Source organism: Argiope bruennichi, chromosome 5 (genome assembly GCF_947563725.1).
Source record: "Argiope bruennichi chromosome 5, qqArgBrue1.1, whole genome shotgun sequence".
Taxonomy (NCBI): domain Eukaryota; kingdom Metazoa; phylum Arthropoda; class Arachnida; order Araneae; family Araneidae; genus Argiope; species Argiope bruennichi.
This window is the reverse complement of record NC_079155.1, coordinates 65,465,421-65,486,702: the sequence shown is the minus strand read 5'-3', so window position 1 is coordinate 65,486,702 and position 21,282 is coordinate 65,465,421. Positions and strand designations below refer to the sequence as shown.

Below are 21,282 nucleotides of genomic sequence, written 5' to 3'. Positions count from 1 at the left end.
TAATACGAATAGACTGAATGTGTTCTTTGAAAAAATATACATTGAAAATATTTCAATAAAAACTAATTGTTATTAAAAATTTTAACCCTCTAGAGAGTTGTTATTTGTTGATGTTAACATTTAGATTTAGATTTTTTGTTTATTACATCCCATTTTGAAGTAGTATGATGGTTATTTTGAGATGGACAAACTCTTAAACTGTGGTCAGATGACGCGGATAACACATGAACCAGCATTCCCCTGCAAACGTAGAGTAGAAATGTGATCCCCATTTAAAATGCACCAAACCCGCCAAAATAATTGTTATTTGGTGATTTCCTAAAAACATACGGCCACAATGCCAAACCTTATCATCAGATCAAATGCACTATGGATGCTGTACAGGCAACTACTATTGGCCAAGCCAATCAGTGACTTAATCGACCTTGTATGTCACAGACTCGCAGTTACTGCTTAATTCTTTGGAAATAATATATTTAATGAAACAAGTTCCATGTTCTCTGAAGATAGGAATTGTTTTTTTACGATTGATAATAACACTGGTCCTTCTGCAAGTATTATTTGAGTATGATTGCGAAGTAAATACGAAAAACGTAAGATCAACGGTTATGAAACTGGAGTCACAAAAACATTTTTTTAAAAAAACAAGAATTTCGATTTCTTTAATTTCTTATGCTTTAGCTCTTTTTTTTTTCCGTAAAAAAAGGGATTAAATACCATATCATATTTGTGAAGAAAAAATCTGGCATAGTTTAAATTTTGATATGTGAGAAAACAAGATCTCAATTAATAGGGATTGAAGAAAGAATTAATAGGGACTGAAAGAAGAAAGAAAGGCCAGAACAATTTTATTTAATATATAAAGAAAGCAAATTATGTACATATGAAAACTTAATTACTGACTTCGAAACTTTGGTTGTTCAAAAGGTCATGATAATTTTTTGTGGTACATTCAGAATAATTAAATTTTGTGACTTCATTTAATTTGTTATAGCCGTGAATTTGAAATTATTCAAATAAAAACTAAGCATAATTTAAATTTTAATACATTCAACAATTCTAATTATTTTTGTAAGTTTTATATTGTTTTAAAATTTAAAAAATGTGCATTCCTTTCACAATTTTGAACTTTTAAAAAAAGGTATTTGGCAAATATGGAATGTAGAAATATTAATTTTCTATAACAAGATGTGAAAAACTACTTACATAATTTTTACAAATGTACATTAAGAAAATTGATTGAATTTTTTTAAGTTGTATTAAAATATTTATATTCCTGAATTTTTACATAAAAGGGATCATAAAAGAATGCAAAACCATCTATGAAACAATATATATATATATATATATATATATATATATATATATATATATATATATATATATATATTTAAAATAGAAATATATATAAGGGGGATAATGAGAGGAATAAAGCAAAATCTTCTATTTTAGAAACTTGCATGAATGAAATAGGATTTGCACGAAATTTTGAATGTATATTAAGAAATGTATTACTTAGTTCCTGAACTATGAAAGAAATTGCAATTTTATTAAATCTTAAAACTCTGGAGTTTAAATGATAAACATCGGGAAATATACATTTTTTTTCGTTTTGTAAAACATCAAAACAACAACAAAACTTTTTTGTTCAAATTTCTTATTCTATAATGTATGAGTTACAGAACATATTGAATAATTATTATACCAAAACTGAATAAAATGTATCTGACAGTTTTAATTTATGAGGTTATACATAAGGAGATTCTACAAAAATTTTATAATCGATAAAATAGCATTTAAAAATATAAAATAGTGTTTTAAATGCAAGTTATACAAACATAAAAATGAATCTAATTTTCCAAAAAACAGACGTAAATCAAAATCCAAAGGAATTTTATAAATTAAACTTCTCAGAAATCATAAATATCCTATAAAATAATATTCAGTTGTTATTACGATTATTATAAATCCGATTATTCGATTACGATTCGATAATTGTTCGCACCAATTAAAAAAATTCATAATTGGCTTACGATTAAAGAAATATTCGATTGTAACTACCTTTATTCACACAAAAACAACGATTGAAATCTTTAAAACCACATTACTCTATTGCTAAAACCTTATTCAATATCCAATTTAGTATGATTATTCAATTACGATTCGATAATCTTTATTACGAATTTTAAGATTCACAATTCCTTTGCGATTATAGAAATATTCAATTATAGTTGCCTTCATTCATATAAAAACAACGACTGAAATCTTTAAAACCATAGCACTTTTTTGCTAAAATATCATTCAATATGTAACTTCTTCAATATCTAATTTATTATGATTATTGAATTATGATTCGATAATAGTTGTTATGAATTTTTAAAAATTCATAGTTTGTTTACGATTTTAAAAAATTTGATTTGATTACCTTTATTCACACAAAAATAAAGATTGAAAAACCACATTCTTCTATTGAAAAAACATCATTCAATATCTAATTTTTTAATTTTTTCCCAGGCAAAACTTTGCGTCACGTATTTCCTCTCCATTTCCAAGAGAAGTAAAAAACAATATTACCGCGAATGCAAAGATATCCGTTATACCTTCAACTCCACGGGTCCGGGTTGCGTTTACATCCTCATTCCAGTAATTTTGTATAATTCCGAAACATTATCCCATTTACGAAAAAAGCAAGAAAGGAAGGGAAAAAAAAGCAACGAAATAAATAAAAACATCGCCTTAGCGATCGTCTTGCAGAATCAGAGAATTTGTAACATTCTTGTGCTTAATTCGGATACTGGCGCCCACGAAAATTTGGAGGTAAGTATCAACATTTAAGGGTGGTCGGTGTGTTTCTTGTGGTGGTGGCGGTGGTTTCCAACGAAAGGAAATCAGTCACACTACAAATCGGGTGAAATTTTTGGTGTTTTTTATAGCAGACGATAATGGGGGGCGTTGATATTCACGCTACCAACCGTCTGCCGCCACCGCGTTCGAAGGGGAAGAAGGTACTGAAGAATTGTTGTTTCTGCGAACACAGGTAGCTGCTGCGACTTCGTGACCATTCGGTTTGTTGCCCGTGGAACTGGCGAGCAAGGACTATTGCAGTAGTAGCGCTAAACGTGGAACCACATCCTTAACGCGTGTTTCTTTGGTCTGTGGTGTGTGGGTCAATTTTAGACAAAGAATATATTACATGCAATCGGCTCGTGACGAGTCTGACTCAAGATTGATAACTTGTGCCATTTGGGAACTTTTTTTGTTGTAAAGCGTTTCAGTTACCCGTTTCCGCTCGAAAAATGCTCAATCCAGAGATAGGAATAAATAAATATCTATCTCTATATTAATAATTAGAAAAGTCTAAATGTGATTGCACGTGTTGGAGTCACATAGGACACTTTCTGACCAAGAGCTATGAAATTTAGGACAGCTTAAAGTAAATCTGTCCTAAATTTGGTAGAATTTTGAATAGATGTACTTTAATCCCTTGAAGGGTTAAAGGTAATTAAGTACATCTGTCTTAATTTCGTAGCTGACCTTTTTTTACTGAAAGTTTGATTTTTTTTAAGCAAAATCTAAGCATTTTTTTATTATTATTTTTATAAATTAAAAAAAAATATTATTTAACATAAATTCTTTTTAACGGCTCAGAAAATTCAAAACGTTTATCATCTCTATAATTCCAATTTAGTAGCTGAACATTTTTTTTCCTCTAATTTTAACAAACTTCTGGAAACTCTCTGTTCATATTTTACAAAAATACTTTCAATTGCAGTAATATCATTCAAACTCATTATTTCATCAAATATTTAATAGCAAGATTGTTTTTCTTGGATAAAAGCAAAGGAAGAAAGAATTCATTTAACATTAAAGAATTCATTTGTGAAACTTTTATGAAAGGTGAGAAAGTAAAACTTGAGTATTACGGATATTGGAAGATAAATAAACTGGGCAGTTACTTTTTTATTGAACTCCTTGCTCCATTAGGATGGCTCATTGAACATAATGAATAAAATAATTGCAAAGTTATTAAAATAGTACATTTTTAGTCATATGTCATAATTTCATACTTAAAAATAGTTTGTAGAGAGATTCTTGAATATCAAATCATGCGAAAGTTTTTGAATTGAAATTAAACGCAACCAGTATAAAAGAAAACTAACTGAACTCCAAAGTCGTCTAATAAATTAATTAAATTATAAAAATAATTCATAATAATTCAGGAGTATTTCTACATAATACAAATATCTTGTAAAATTAATGAATGAATGCCTTAAACAAGAATTACTTTATATTAATTTCACTCTTTTGTCATAGTTTTGATGAATATCTGCGATTTAGACACAACTTAATAGGAAAAGTACTTTTGACATATAAGCATGCCCCTATCAGTCCATTTGCAAAAATATGAAAATCAAAAACACACCGAGTTAGGTTAATATTATTTAGATCATGGTCCCTAACTATGTATTTGCAACCAAAATTGTGCATCCTTGATTTATTCCGGACTAAATTCGTCGTCTGATGAGATAATTCTCAAAATTATCTATTCCATTTTTTTTTTTTTTTTTCACTACACCATGAGACTCCAATGAAATGAACCATATTGACATAGATAGTTAGCATTGAATACTATTATCCCTGAACGAAAATAAAATCTACTATAACTACTTTATTTACTCGTGTATTGCCTCTTCCTTTTAAAGAAAATATTACACATTTTTTCAATAACGAATATTTAAAGGTGGCATTTATGCCCAAGAAAAATATTGAATATGTTCATTATGTTTTATTTGTTAACTTTGGATAAAATTGCATGATTTAAAATATGAGAAAAAGGACAGTAACAGCACAGCAAACTAACTGATCATTATCTTTAACAGGGTAGCAATCGTCAGCAAGCAGCTGTTAATTCATAATTTATATATTTAAAACAATTAACTAAAACTAATATACTATTTCTTCAGCCATCACCATTGCATCAATTTTGCCATCTTTTATTTCGTGCAAAATGTCACCCGGATACATCCATCACTCATGATCTCTTCCTCTAAACTGTCAATAATTTTCTAAAGAATACTAAAACACATTACTTCCTTGAGTGGAGAAAAACCTTAATAAAGTTTCCTTCTAAATCGCTTAATAAAGTATCTAAGGCATCATCACATGTCGTCTACATTCACCACCTCCGTTTTTGAGAGATGTTGTAATCTAATTTTCAACCGCAATGAATAGGCCGATTTCGCCAATTTTCGTCGTCGAACAATTTCGCCACTTTGCAAGCATAATTAATTAATAAAATGCTTCTGTCATTATTATTCATTCATAATTTAGAGAAATAATTTATTTTGTAATATGCTGTCCATTAAAATTAGCGACATGATTATATTTAATACCATTAATATGACCATCTAAGATACTGTTATTGACAAGATTAATTCAGAGGTGTCCAATAACTTAAATTGATAATTGATGGTTTACTTGCGTAATAATGAGGGCGCTTTCTAACTGGCTAACTATTCTTCAAAAGGGCAAAATTAATTGGCAACGAAATTCGGCAAAATCGGTCCAATTATTGAGATTGAGAGCTTTGTGAAAATTTTATTTTGCAGTAAACCTTGAAAAGAACAAGCAAAAAGGTGGAATAGATAACCGTTTTTGATTGATCTAGGACTACACTCTTATGTACAATGCTTTCTCTTTGCTTATTTGATATACGAGGAAGCAAAAAGAAATCTTAAAATTTACAGTTCCGTATAAGCTTTAATGTAAATAGGTTTTGTTTTGTATTAGGACTTAATATTAAAAGAGACATTTTGCTGTGCTGTGTCAAATATATGAGATATTACAATTAGAAAATACCTGGGTACATTTTATCTTTGTACATTTCATTTAAAATAATCTTGCTGACCTCTTATTAGAGTCCTGACACTTATAGTTCATCATCTCAGAGAAAAAAGACTTGTGTAAAATCAGTACATTTTCAAAATTTCTTATTTGTCACTTCAAAATAGACACAATGACAATGGAAAGAATCATCAGACTTTCTGAAAATTAAATGAAATGAATTTAAGAGAAAAAAAATCTAAACCAATTATAAGGATTCATAATAACTAAATCAAATATTAGCAAAAATAAGCAAAATAAAGACGGGTTCTTTTCTTTCAAAGTACTGTAGATTGTACCCTGAGCAATGTTAGGTGGAGTTTGCAAAATCATTCCCCAAGTAAAATAAAATAAAAATAAAGGGGATTTTAATTCTATTCCAAAGTAGGATGATAATATTTTTGGATTGGTTTGTTTATTCTTGTAATTATTTTTAAAAATTTACCCTTAATTATAACAAGATAACTTGCACAAAAAAAGAATGTATTTGATATAGTCACAATTGTATTTGTAAATATTCAATACAAGTTGTTGTGTTAATAGTATATATACATACAAAAATTGTTAACAATACAAGTACGTATTGCTAACAATGCATATAAAGCTTGTTACAAATTGTTAAAATATACACATGACAATTTGTATACATTCAATATAAAGTTGTGTTAATAGAAGGTACTACTGGAAAAAAAACTTTAAAATATTTTAATTTTTTTTTTAAATTAGGGGGAGGGATTATACGTAAATATTATTGGTACCTATAAAAACCCAATTATTTTTAAAATTTTATGTGATATGCTTTTTTAAATTTTTTATGACAAAAATGTGCTTTTATGCTATAATAGGCTCCAAAATTATTGAGGAAGTTAATATTTTAATTAATTTGTAATTAAAAATGTAATAAAAATTCTGAAAAAAAATTTTTTTGGTGATTTAAACTAGATAAAGTTACCGAATTTGACAAGTAGTTACAAATCCTAGAATCTGCATTGTCGAGCGCTTGGGGCAAATTTTATGTCTTGCTTATGGTATGCACGAACACAATTTACTAATAAGATAAGGACCGAGTTATCAAATAGGCAAGTAGACAGCTACCTATGAGCCCTTAAAATCTTAAGAATTTTTTATCTGTATTTTCTGGATATTGAATTTTTCATTACCAGAACATGCTTCCTTTTTATTATTATTAATATTTTGGCAATGAAAGTATTTGCAGTGCGTTAAAAAGAGTTTTCTGATTTTTTTTATCATATTATTTAATTTTACTTTTTAAATTACATTTTACTTTTAAAGTTAGCCTTTTTTAACGTGAAATAATGGGACATTGTTATTATTATTCCAATTATTTTCGAAGATGACCTGCAATGAAATGTAAATAATAAATGTCAGACTTTAAAAATCAGCAAGTCTGATATTTAATATAAAGATTAAATCATTTTTTTTAATATACCTGGTTTTGAAAGTTGATGTATTATTTAAAAGCTTCCTACAGATTTTAATCGGGGCTTAGATAACATGCCAGCAAACAACATTAATTGTTTTTAAGGCCAGCTGCAAGGATTTCAATGGTTTAACTTTCATCTAAAACAGACAAAATAGAGATTGACCCTTTTTCGGGCAATTACAGAATTATACTATATATTAGTATGTTGAGACGATATAATGAAGTTTGCTTGCTATTACTTTCCTTGAACTTGATACTTGTGATACTAAAAATTGTATCCATTCATTCCCATTTTCATTTCTATTTTCTCTTCCCGCCTTAAACCACTGAAACATACTTTTCGTCATGAGTCTTAAAAAAGTGTTTATTCAATTCCATATCATCAAGGGAAAGAAGATGGACCGTTGCAGACAAATCACGGCAAATTCAAAGGGGGGGTGGTGAACATTGCTGGGGGTGGGTGGGCTGCTGTCGTGTCGGGAGGCAAAAAAAGCGTGCTCTGTCTCCCGGATTTCGCGGCACGAGGGTTGGCACACCTTCCCTGGGGGTCATCGGTGGCCCGCGTGACGCTCGTGACCCAGCCACACGTCTCGGCCGCCTGAAAGAGGTGCTTGCCTGCTCAACGCCCGCGACAACAGTTTGCCACATTTGGCTGTTTAGTAATCTTTTAAAAAAGGCAAAATGACAAATCTTTTTTTTAAAACAGGAATAAGAAAGCGGATGTGTTCATTCCTCGAAGATCGCTCATGTCGCAAAAAGTAAAATTGTTTGTCTTTAAATTAATATTTTAATAAGCAGCATCGAGCACCCAAATTTGGCTGGTCGATTCCAAAATCCTTTTGTCTGAGTGGTTCCATAATTTAACGTGGATCACAATGCTGGGGTACTGGAGGTAGATTTAACTTTATCAATAGCATAGTGACCTGGGCTTAAAAGAGGGTATTGATGCCCAGATACCAGTCCTAACGGGTTCTTTGAGAACAAACATCAGGCATTTATGTCACTTTCTTTCAAAGAAAATGTCATAACATGACAAAAAGATAATGTGATGCTCTAAATGCAATTTACTCTCGCTACAATAAATAATCTAGGGCAATTATGCCAGTTTTTAAAATCAATTCTGATTTGGGGAAGAATAAATGAAATCATACCCCGTGCTCCAAGAGCAGTTACTAAGCCACTGAAGAAAACTATAGGGAGAAAAAATCATATTATACATCGCTCGGTGCTTGCATTCGCTACGCACTGTATTATTCTGCCCCTTTTTAAAATTAAATATGATGTCAGTGTACTGTAATACCTTGCTAAGGGCAATGGCGGTTTTCCAAATATGCAGCTGCTTACATCCCGCAATCCTGTGAGTGTACCGCAAGTAAGTTGATTACCAAAGTTTATTTCCCTTGTTGCCAAATAAATAAGTCTGCCGTTTTGCTAGCTTGCATAGCTATAGACTATGACCCAAATGACACTATTGAGGAAACCCTATTATTGAACTAACTACAAGAACAAAAAAAAATCCTACTTCAAACAATAATCTTACTTTTAAGGAAAAAATTAAAAACCAGTCCATTTCATTGAGTTAATTTTAAAACCTTTCTTCTTATGACAATTAGTAGTCTTATCTATGACAGTTGTTCAAAGAAATAAAATATAAAAAGACTACAATGATTTTCATTCCTTAATTTAATTATCAATTATCTTTTGATTTTTTTAATGTTTTTCTAACAATTTTTTGATTTTTTTTTTTGTTGTTGTTGTTGTTGTTATCTTATCTTGCATATAGCTCTCCAAACGTTGGATTACATATCATTTATATGATTGACTTTTTATTCATAGGTTTCTAAATACGTTCCATATTTACCATTTGATTGGCATAGTTTAGCCAAACTTGATTCTTGCGCCCTTAAGCCTAATCCAACCACCAGCCAACTTGGTAGTCTGAAATAATGGCACTGTCATCAACTGGGTGTCAATAATTTTTAACTCAACGAATAATTTTTAACTTAACTTAGTCTCTGGGAACCTCTAAGACCATTGATCTCTGACATTTTATTTGTCTGGTACCCCAAGTAACCCATTGCCATCAAGTGGTCATTGATTTTTTTTCACCAAACTTTGGTTAGGATTCACAAGAAGTGGAAGCTTAAAAAGTGTCCTCTACCCTTCACATCCGTATATGCATCGTTTGAATGCAACTCGTCTCTCGCAGCAGGCGGACAAAATGTCAAAGCTGGGGATTTGGGGAGGGGGAAGAATGCTCTAAACCAAACGACCTCGAAACTTATCGCTTCTGTTCATATCACTACTTAGAAATTCATATTTCTGAGACTTCCCGCAGTTCTCTTTCGTAGTCTTCGGTAGTTGACAAGGGTGTTTCGTTTGGCACAGTAGGGATCCATTTCTCAAGGTGTTTCGTTAAGGGGGTAAATAACAGATCATTAGAACTTGTTTCCTATTCTTTTTCTTACAGGTACTTTCTTCGGATTTCTTAGAATTGTGAGGAAAATATTTGAAGGGAAAGTATCTTATATCGCTTATATTGGCAAAGATTATTCTATAGCCAATAATATATCATGATATTGTAAAAATAAATAAACAAATAAAAACAAAAAAGTGGAAAGAAAAGATGCTGAGCTTATTATTACTTCCAGTTAAAGACTCCTGAATAAGATCGACGTACAATTATTAAAAAGCAAACTATTTAATAAAATTTTACTTAAAACAACAAAAATTGATAACTTTATGGAATAAAATCTACTGGTTGTCTCTGACAATCAATTGCTCATCTACGAATTATATAAAAAAAAATTAATTTATAGTTACATAATAAAATAGAGCACTCTGGTTGGTTAACTACACTTGCAACTAGTAAAATTAGGTGGCGAATAAATTCAGCGAAATGTGCCAAATTAGAATTCATAATAATATAATAATTGTGCCAAATAGAAATCATATTCTATTTGGCATAATTAGAATTTCAGATGGAATTGCAAATTCTATCTGAAAGTGCATGTGATTCCATGGAGACAAATCATTAATGTGTTATTATTACTTTTTAAAATCAAATAAGATGATGGTGATATACCATGCTTTGAGTTCTATTTGTGTTTGTTAAGCCACTAATCAATCAGTGGCTATGATTTTTTTTTTCTATCAGATTTTAAAGTGGAAACAAAAATTCGTTATTCCGCAAGTGTCATATCAATACAACAGAGGTTTTGGAAAACCTTCAGGGTGCTTTTCTGGAATTGATGATGCTTTATCTCACTGTACGAGTCCCTTATTCCTAGATATTAGGAAAGAGAATACTTAGGAAAAGAATAAAGAACATACAGCATCTAGATATTTTGGAATTCTTAATAGCAACTAAATCAGTAAAACATTTTGAACAACTGTCTTCATATATGCAATCGTTTAAAGAGTTTTTGAGGCCTCTCTTAACGTTTCAAATTATTTTCTCTTTCTTTAATAAATGTAATATTTATGGTCAATCTTTATTCTATCTTTCTTAAGATGGCAGCTTTTATTGCGATGCTGAAAGGCAGTATTTTATATTATGCATAAAATACTGGCATCCCAGTGAAGCAGAAGTGCTGTTATAACTGATTCTTATGCCAGATTTTATGCAAAGAAAGATATAGAAAAATATCGAGGGTTGTTGTCGAAGTTAAAAGTTGGAGAATCGGTGTGTTTTAAAATTTTGATGTGGAAACTACCCTCGTTTTACGAAATTGCGCTTTTTTTTCTTTTTTTTTCAATTTATTCTTTGAGTTCTTTCTGTGTATTTTCAGTCTAAGTAAATGTTTCATAATTTCTCTACTTTAGGAATGGTCAGTGATTGGAAATTTGATTATGGTTAAATGTCAGTTTCTGTAAAAGTTGTTTCACTACCATCCTCTGTGCCCAACTTGTTGAAGCAGTTGAAGCTCTGTTTGATCATTCAGTGAAACCGAATACTTAGGTGCGTGATCTTTGTGATTATTTTATCCTAATTATACCACAACCATTTTTGTCACTCAGATTCTTCAAATTTTTACAGTGTTATCAAACTTGAGCAAAAACCACTACAAAAAATACTTCCTAATAAAACAGATTGATTCTTATGCCATATTTAAACATTTTAACCATCAAACAGTAAAGGCATTGATTTGGTGTCAAAACAACTCAAAATAATTCAATAACTAAGGTTGAGCAAAATTCACTCTCGATTCCATAATTGAATATAATTTTTCGTTCAAACCTAACAAAAATAAGCATTAAAAAGTGTCCCCACAACATAGGAAGGAAAGTATGAAGAACTGTTACTGATAGAAATTCACCCAATGGTGTAGAGAAAGCAGATGGAAGAGGAGGGGACACCATTGAATACTTTTAGCACTAACAGCTCACACAGTATAAAGCAAGTGTTCTTCTAAGTCTCAGTCCAAAAGCAAAAGAAACAATCCATCAAGGCTGCTCAAGTCAAATCCGTTCTGTCAAACTTCTATTCAGAAATGGCATCGAATAAAATATAACTGCTTCCTAGCGGAGGAGGAAAGAGTCCGGATAAAGAAAATTCCAAGGGGGATGTGCGCGTGCAGCCACTTTACAAAGAATGCCTGCGACGTTCTTTCGTGCCAAGGAGTGGCGAGCAATTGGCGGGAGTGCGATGAGGGTCGTGCAGCGAGGGTGGAGCAGTCGGGCATTTCTGGTATTGAATGAGCCCCCGACCCCTATTAATAAATTGAGCGCGAAGCGGATATGCTGGCTAGATACCACTGCGCCACCGCTCAGACGATTTCTTCCAAGCACCAAACGATAAACGAGTGTTGTCCATCCCTTTGAGTCCTTTTTTGGTTAAGACCAATGAGGGGCGGGCTCTGAAAGGGGAAGAGAAGAGAATCGTTGACCTTGAATGCGAAGAAAAGCTGGTTTTATTTATATTTTCCGTGCCACCACTTTTTTAATGTATGAATGCTTTAGATGCAAGATGAACAAATTTGAATATTGGTTTAAAATTTTACTAGGCTGTAGTTTATCCGTGTCTCAGTAGCAATTACAATATACAATGAAGACAAATATTTACCAATTTCTTTAAATATTAAGTAAAATTTCTCTTTAAAATAAAACTAAACTAGTTGTTGTGGATTGTTTGTCATTCCATGAAAGCTATGTGAAATAAGATCAAGTGGTAACTCTGATCACGGTATCGGTTACGAACACAGACCAAAATGTTGTCTTTGAAGCAATACAATGGAAAGATGCCGATAAATTACAAGAAAAAAAATTTACTATTATTATTTTGCTCTGAGTGAAAGATTAATTAATGATACTTAACCATACTATCGCATACGTATTTGTTTTTTTCAAGTTATTGAACTTTTCAAGTGATTTAAAGGAATTCTTTAAACTCTATAATTTTGAAGTTTTGTCTTCACAATACTTTTTTTTAATTAAATAGAATTCAAATTGTTAAAGTTGTTCCCTGCTTAGAAAACAGGATTTTGAAAACACGATTTCGTCATTTCTACAATCGAGGTCTAGGCAAGTTAAACGCTTCTTAAGAACACTTAAAACACTTTTCGCAATTCAGAAAAATTATGTTTACCTCCTCTGCAATTAAGTTACCAACCAATCTTGCTGAATAGAGTAAACAATGCCCCGTAAACGGATCCGAACCCCTACCATCCAAACAACTCCAAAAGCCAAACCATTTATTGGAGTTCAACAGGTGAATCGCACTTTTTTTTTTTATCCTTTTTGCGGAAAAAGAAAACATTCTTTCAACTCCTCCCCTCATTAAAAGAATGGAAGAATCCCCCCCCCCTCCTCACCTTTTAGTTTTCGCCCGCTTTTCTGCGGGGAAATTATTAAGATTCGTAATAAGGAAATAATAGTTTTTTAAAAAAAAAAGAAGCGTAGGAAAGGAGGGGTACATTGCTTAACGATCTCTATTTTCTGATGATTCTTTATCTGCAGAAATGAAAGAGCTGTGGCTAAGAGGGTTAGGGGGGGGGAGTGCTATTATTGTTGCAACATTACGCGCATAAGGATGAGAGGGGGGATATGTATTAGAGGATCGAATCACGATTGTTTCTTGGAGGATTGGTAACTTACTCTTGGTAGAAAATATCCCTCCGGGTAGAGTTGCAAATATTGGAGGGTTTTCTACAAATTGATGCAGAATATAACGAATGAGAAAAATTGATTTGTTGAAATCTAAATACCTCAATCCGGCTAAGATTGTGTAAGTCATTGTTAATGTTATGTTATGGCTTGTACTATAAAATTCTGATGGAATATTTTAATTTAAATGAAATGATTTTAAACGAGAAAAAAAAAAGAATTAATAATAAGGAAAAAAGAACTTGTGACGGTACATTTTGTTATTTTCTTTTGTTTCTTTTTTTTTTAATTATCTGAGAGTAAAATGATCTAGTGGTGCGGTAATAATAAACGGCACCAGGGGGAAGTTTATTGTTTTTGCATGTAATTATTGAATAGAAGAAATGCATGTAATATGTAATGTATTATTAAAATAGAATGGATTTTCAAAGTTTTTCAATAATAACTTTTTTCAAGATATTAAAAATATTTGTATGAATCTTAATATTGGTATAATCAGATACATATGATATGCATTGGTATAATCAGATATATATGAAGTGCATTGGTATAATCAGTCAAATAGGGTTTGCCCTTTAAAGTATGAAGGTAATTTAATAAGTTCTAACTAGGTCTGATGACGAAAATCTGGCTCGTATATATTGTTGCAAGTCTGTAATGTTTCTTCACAGCACCATAAAGCTCCTAATAAGGAAAAAAATTTTAATAGTTGACAACGATTTGAGGGGCAAAATCGAAGTTTCCCGAAAATGCTGGAGTGATATATCGATTATCGATATTTAGTGATATATCGATTGGGAGCGAAAATCTTCTAGAAGGTTCTTTGCTCAATCATGAAAACTTAATACCAAGAGACAGAGCGCAAAGGCAGTCGAGTAAAGTGAAAAGAAGTCAAATTCAGCTCAAGCAGTTGAGTTCAGCAAACTATTTAAGAGGCTTGAGTAGTCATGCGAAGTCTCTCTCCCGCGAGTTCTTTTTGAGTACTTTCTGCAATTACGGTTGCTTATAACAGATTCGCTGTTGTGTTTTTTTTTTTTGTTGTTATTTTTTTTTGTCGCTGTTAATAGCAAATCTGTTTTCGTATACACTTTGGTTGTGTTTTGTTATTTGTATGTTCTTGTTTTTCTGACGAATAAAGCATTGTTTTTTGCTATTGAAACTGGTGGACTGTTTTCACTTCACATTCGCTGCATCGTATTTTGATTTTCGGATTTATTTTTCGTGCTGTATTCTGTCTTATTTCGACTAGAAAATTTTCCATGAGTACATAAAATAAGCAATATTGAAGCGTTAACCTGTTTGACTTGTCACATCAAAATGCATTAGATATAGAAGATCTGAATTAAAAACATTAGGAATGTTAGTAAATTTGCATTACAGTATGATTTTTATCTGTACCGTCAATTGTCTCCACCCTCTGTCCATTAATTGATTGCACAGGCAGAAGATGAATCTGAGCTCCCAATTTCATTATGGAATCTATACACATGAAACTCATACTTGTTAAATTTGAGTTACGCACCCTTATCACACTCTTACACAAATCGAGGATTGGGAATAAGGATGGGAGGTAATCGGAAATCAAGGAACTGGTTTAAGAATTGTTCTTAACATTAGGTCACACATTTAAAATTCTATTCATTTCTATGAACAAAATGCCAATTATAAATGATAAATTAATCAGCCAGTGTATTATGACAAACTTGGAAGAATCATTGAAAACAATGTTGGAATAGTGAACTGTATTGTTATAGTCATTTCTAGCTAATAAAAGCTACCATGTAAATCTATGATTTAGAAATAACTTTCTAATTTTCATCACGAATCTTTTCCCTTTATTAGGATAAATTTATTCATAACTGTGAACCCAATTTATCTCCATTTCCTGAAATCTTTCATTAAGCAGAAGTAAAAAGCAAATTCTTATAATTAATGTGCATTGTTACGGAAATCGTCAAATGAAAATTCGGCGAAAAATATCCAATAAATTCGACGACAGATAATGTGTTATTCCACAAGAAAATTCGAAACAAGTATATCCAAATTTAGATGAAGCATTCATGAAGAGACTATTTGTAGAAATTAACAACTCACTAACAGTCAGTAAATCGCTAAATGAATAGCACAGCACAACACAACACAACAGTGCTCAGCGTAAAGCAATAGAAGAGTTCGCTATGCGATTAACTTTTCAAAGAAGGATTTCACTTCACTGATTCAGTTGTCATTCGATTTCGAAAGATCCGATTCCGGAAAGACAAAGAATTTTCTAGAAGTATCCTAATAAACACACTGTCAACATGAAAAATCTTCGTTTTTGTCGCCAAATTCGCCAATGTGTGGCATAGATAGTAGGTCAATGATCCTGATATTAATATAGCATCTAATGAAAATATCTGTATCTAAATGGTCAGGGAAATAATATTAGATGTTTTAATTATATAATACTAATATTAATGAAAAATAAAAGATCAAAGAATTTGCTAATCAATTAGTGGTCGATACACGCCCTCTCTCAAATCAAAGAAAAGAAAACAAGATTTGTGCACCGTTGATTTTGAATGTTGATGAATGTGGCTCTGTCTGTCTTTATAAATAAAAAGATTTTCTTGGGCCCAATTTAAAAAAAAAATAAAAGTAGAATAACAACCAAAGATTTAGGACGTGAGCCATTAGAATGCTACATTAACTCTGCAATCACAAAAAGTACTTATTTTGTGTTTTACAATGTGATTTGAGGGGCTTTGAGAGCTTCGACAAAACAATGCACAATCCTATAATAATGAATTACCAATGTTGATGAATTCGTAGAATGTAAAATTTATGAATTATCGAGGATAAATCTATCATTTATCCAAATATCAGCATAGAATGCCCTGGAACTTTACAAGATCTATGGATTAACATGTTGTAATTTCGATCCATTATGTGCATCGATTGCGGAATAATTAGTTACTGGCCTTCCATATTGACAGCAGAGATAAAAGATTATTATAACATTCAGTTAAATAGTTCTGAATAGAATCCTATTGCATCTAAGTAATCATTTAAGTCTTTAAATCTGAAGTCCAACCTTAATTATCTAAATGAAAATGTTTAATCTAAGCAAACGCATATTTGTTTTTGTGTTATTTATAACAGTTATTCGTAACAATAGCATTGCGAAATATTCTAACAATATTCAAGGTAAATGCAACAAAAATAAGTATGACTGATACATGTTTCACACGTAGCAATGTAGCATTTGATCTTGATGTATCTGAATGTACTTATAGTACATGTACTGATAGTATTAGTTATCTAAATGTACTTATAGTAAATTCAGATAACAGATTAAGAGTAATTTATGAACTTGAAAAAAAATTGTGGGGTCGTTAAGTGGTTCAGTAAAAAATCAGAATTATTGAAACAGTTATTTATTTACAGGTTACGTTACACACAGAACAATTTACACATAAGTTTAGAATAATTTTAAGATATATATAAGAGCATGGATCAAAACATGCAACATGTGCCATCCATCGCCTGACCTGAACTGAGTTATAGCACTACAAGGCATCAGAGGGCGCTGCTTGTGATATCGTAATAGTCAGTTATTGTTTGTATTTCAAGAGCGGCTACAAATTTAATTTAATCGAAATTCAGTGAAATATAATGCATTTTTAAAGTTTTTTTTTTTTTTTTTTTTTTTTTTTTTTTTTTTTGTAAATCTAGCAGAATAATTTCTTCAGTACTAATTCAGAAAAATGTATTATTACATCATTAATAATTTGGCAATATGATCTTTAAAAGATTAATTATTATGTATTGTAGTCAGTGGAGTTGTTATTAACTTGTTCTGTAACATTCTTTCTGCATTTCAAAACTATATGCCTTGGAATGGATCTAAAGATAAATATGAAGCTATTCGTGCTCCCTTTTGAACTAAGAAGTTATAGAAGGGGATCAAAAGTTTTTAAGAAAAAACCTTACTGAGAAAAGGGAGTCGAAACCACCCTCTATATTGTTCGAAAGAGCAACAAACATTCCCCCCATCTTAGGTATTTCTTTTCTAAGTTTAAATCGGACCACGAATCATAGGTCAACATCTATTATTTCACCTTTTGAACCCACGTGATAGTCACTACCTTCCCCTCCAGGGAGGGCTTAATTCGGTTTTCAGGATCTCTCCTTCCCTAGAAGTCGTTTGGTACATCACGCGTGTGTATCCCCCCCCACTGCATTTTTTGTTTTGTTTATTTATATTTTAGGGATGGGGGAGGGCTTCCCGCGCGTGGCCCGGTGCGTGTCATTTTTCGAAACCGGGCACGGGGATTGCACGAGTTCACGCATGCCTATTAAGCGTGATTCTATTTCTTGGGATGGAGGGTGGAAGGGGGTGGGCAATATAAGAACTAATAATAGTAGAAGAGAAAAAGATTAAAGAAATCACGAAAGAAAAAAAATATCTTAAAAATTGCTTCAGTGGTTGGTTGATATGTTACAAATAGCATTCCTAGGGAATTCATTGTGGTGAACTTTATTAGATTGTTCAACCAGAATTGATGAACTCGGAACCGCACGTAATTATATTTCCTGTTTTGCGAGGGAACAGCATATTAGCTGAAAAAGATTATTAGTTGAAGTTGTTTTGTAGTAGTTTCTTAGAAACAGGAAATTCGTAGATATAAAAAAAATAAAGATAATTTTTTATTCCATTTTAAGAACCAAAATGATTATAACAATCGATTATAATAAGTTTTGGATTTGCAAAATAAATGCTGTTTTATCGGTCAATAGAATAATATAAAAAAATAGAATGATCGATTTGATTATGTATTTTTATCAACGCCCTTGTAATCCATGAACAGATAAAACTTAAGATTATTATTTATATTTGCAAGTCATACATAATCATCCCGTGTTTATATATAATTGAAATTTGGTTTAATCTTTTATACTGAAATCTTTATACTATCAGGATAATATAAAAATGTTTATAAAATATTTTATACTAGCCGCCTTTGGCGACCAGCCGGTTCGCCAATCTTAATGTTCGTTAAAATTTTAATAATTAAATATTTTATGCAATTCCAACTTTAATAGATTCTTCAGCAAAATATTTTAAAACTTCAAATTTCGATAGTCATATAATTCACTCATAATATTATAAAGGCCTTCAGTCATAACGTGATATGTAACTCTCATAGAATTTATGCTTTAAATTAAAGTGTAAAGGATTAATCTGCAATTAATATAATAATATTTTTTACTGAAACAAAGCATTTTTTTTAATAATATGATTACTGATAATAGAGTCACTGAGCGTTTAAACTTTATGGGCACTAAAGAATATCTTTTTTAATTTATATAATATCTCAAGAATTTGTCAACAAAATTTTCTCAGATTCATCATGAACGGATCGATTCATTAACAACGTTTCATTTTAAATGCATCAAACACTAAGAAAATAAAATGAATCGTTTAAAATAATCGGTCGAAAACAGGTTTAAAAAAACTACTTAAAAAACGATGTACTTAAAACTATAAGCATATATAAAAAAATATATACCTAACATAAATACAATTTAATTACAAAAGCATGCAATTAGCCTAAAAATAATTTAAATCATTGAAAACAGGTTAAAAAAAACTACTTAAAAAACGATGTACTTAAAACTATAAGCATATACAAAAAATATATAACTAACATAAATACAATTTACTTAGAAAAGCATACAACTAACCTAAAAGTAATTTAAATCGTCCGTTGATAATGGTTGCCATGCCAACAATCAGAACACAGTGCGCATGCGTGAATTTTCTCCGCCTTTTACGGTAACGCAAATGCGTGAATTTTTCTACGCCAGTTGGGGTAACGCTATGCAGATTATACATTTTAATTTCCTTTATTCTGTGTTATTTTAATTCAAAAGTACTTCAGAATGAATCTGAAACATGGATTAATTAACAATGTTTAATTTTAAATGCATAAAACATTAAGAAAATAAACAGAATCGTTTGAAATAATCCGCCGAAAAATCTTAACCCTAGCCTCATTACTGTTGGGAGAAAAAAAGAACTAAAGCCTAAATCATTTGGCGTTGAGGAAAATGGAAGATTATTTTGGCGAAAAAGTTGGCGGTGGGGAAAATGGAAGATTTTTTTGGCGGGAAAGTTAGTTTTTAATTAATAATTAAAATGCTAATTAAAATTTCTAAAAAAGGGACCCCAGGTGCACATTCCCGACCTCTAAGGTATACATGTACCAAATTTGGTAGCTGCATGTCAAATGACCTGGCCTGTAGAGCGCCAACACACACACACACACACACATTGAGCTTTATTATAAGTATAGATATAGATAATACAAGGGGAAAATTCATTAGCCAACTCATCATCATCGTTGAAAGATAACTCAAAGTAATTCCTGCCATTTTCTTTCTTTTTCTTTTTTTCCACGTCATCAGTCATATTCTTATATTTCGTTTCTTATAGACTCAATAATTTATTAGTACTATTTTGTAAATAGCTATAAATAGGCATTAGAACTATTTTGTAAATAAATACAAAAATATGAGCAATATATTATTGGACATGATTTCCATTAATTAGAGGTTTGCTGTAGATAATTCATAATTTTGAAATAAATAATTTGATGATAATCTTTTATTTTTATAAAATTTCATTGTTATTCGTGACTTTTTCTTCGCTTTAAATATGATGTACGAAACAATAAATTCGTTTTATTTAAAAAAAATTATGTTTTTCTAAGCGAAAAATGTAATTAATTTAGCCTCAAAGCTTTGAATATATATATATATATATATATATATATATATATATATATATATATATATATATATATTGCTGTCACTAGAGAACTATTTAAAAAATACATTAATCCTCTTTTCGTATTTGGCTATTCATAAGCTAATAAATAAATGAGCATTTCTGAAAATTAAAAGTCAATAGCTTAAACCGGATAACAACTTAATTTCTTAAATTGATTCGAGGTCCCACCCTTAGTTGTTTCATACTTTTATTTTAATTAAATATATACAAAAATTTCACTGTACCCTATAAGATAATGATGGTCCTTATTTCTTCATATTTAAATTTTACATGCTTAAAATTCATCTTATTTTAAATTAATATTACAATTTTACAATAGCCTTTATGTATTTTAAAATTCATAATGTCATTCAAACTCTGTCAGTAATGTGGTCAACTAAATTTCACATTAAAAGAATTGCGGATACTGGATATCAGCTAAAAAATGTTCCAATTTTTTTTTTTTTTCTGAGCAATATTGCTTCGAGAATTTCATATTATATATAATAGTCAAATTTTGCATATCATAACCATGAGCTCTGAGAAATAAGTTAATACATTCAATAAATCATCCATTTTTGACAAGCACTAAAACTATAAAGATTTTTATTTTTAATGTTTTTATAAGAAAATATACAAACTATTGCGAATCATTTAGGGCTTTAGAATGGATAGAACCATTTTGTCCACCGTTTTGAGGTGAAAGGTGATTGAAATCAATACACATAAAATGATGAATTCGACAGAATAACAGTTAAATAACTTTCTCACTTTCAGTTCTTAACAAAAGCTCACGCACTAAATAATTTTTAATAATTTTTTTCTAAAATTATGCAATTATTAAAGAAACACATTCACAGATACAAAAAATAATAATAATAATAAATAAATAGTCATACAGATATTTAAATATATATAAATTATTGAAATATCATTTGTGTTTGAACTAATCTTAAGCAATAAAAATAATATTTAATGTTTTTCTTCTTGTATAACGAATCTTTGTATTCTCATATTAATTTTTCAATAACTGATT

The 21,282-nt window shown here is 30.5% G+C and overlaps 1 protein-coding gene across 1 annotated transcript in view; it reads left to right on the top strand.

Annotated features, from left to right (window-relative positions):
* Positions 1-337: 337 nt before the first annotated feature.
* The window catches only part of LOC129968291 (uncharacterized), a 59,094-nt gene continuing 38,149 nt past the window's right edge, over positions 338-21,282 (top strand). The window contains exons 1-5 of the mRNA XM_056082147.1: positions 338-427; positions 2,515-2,817; positions 8,637-8,699; positions 9,164-9,260; positions 11,853-12,017. Of these exons, the coding sequence (XP_055938122.1) occupies positions 338-427; positions 2,515-2,817; positions 8,637-8,699; positions 9,164-9,260; positions 11,853-12,017 (718 nt within the window). The remainder of the gene's footprint in view (positions 428-2,514; positions 2,818-8,636; positions 8,700-9,163; positions 9,261-11,852; positions 12,018-21,282) is intronic.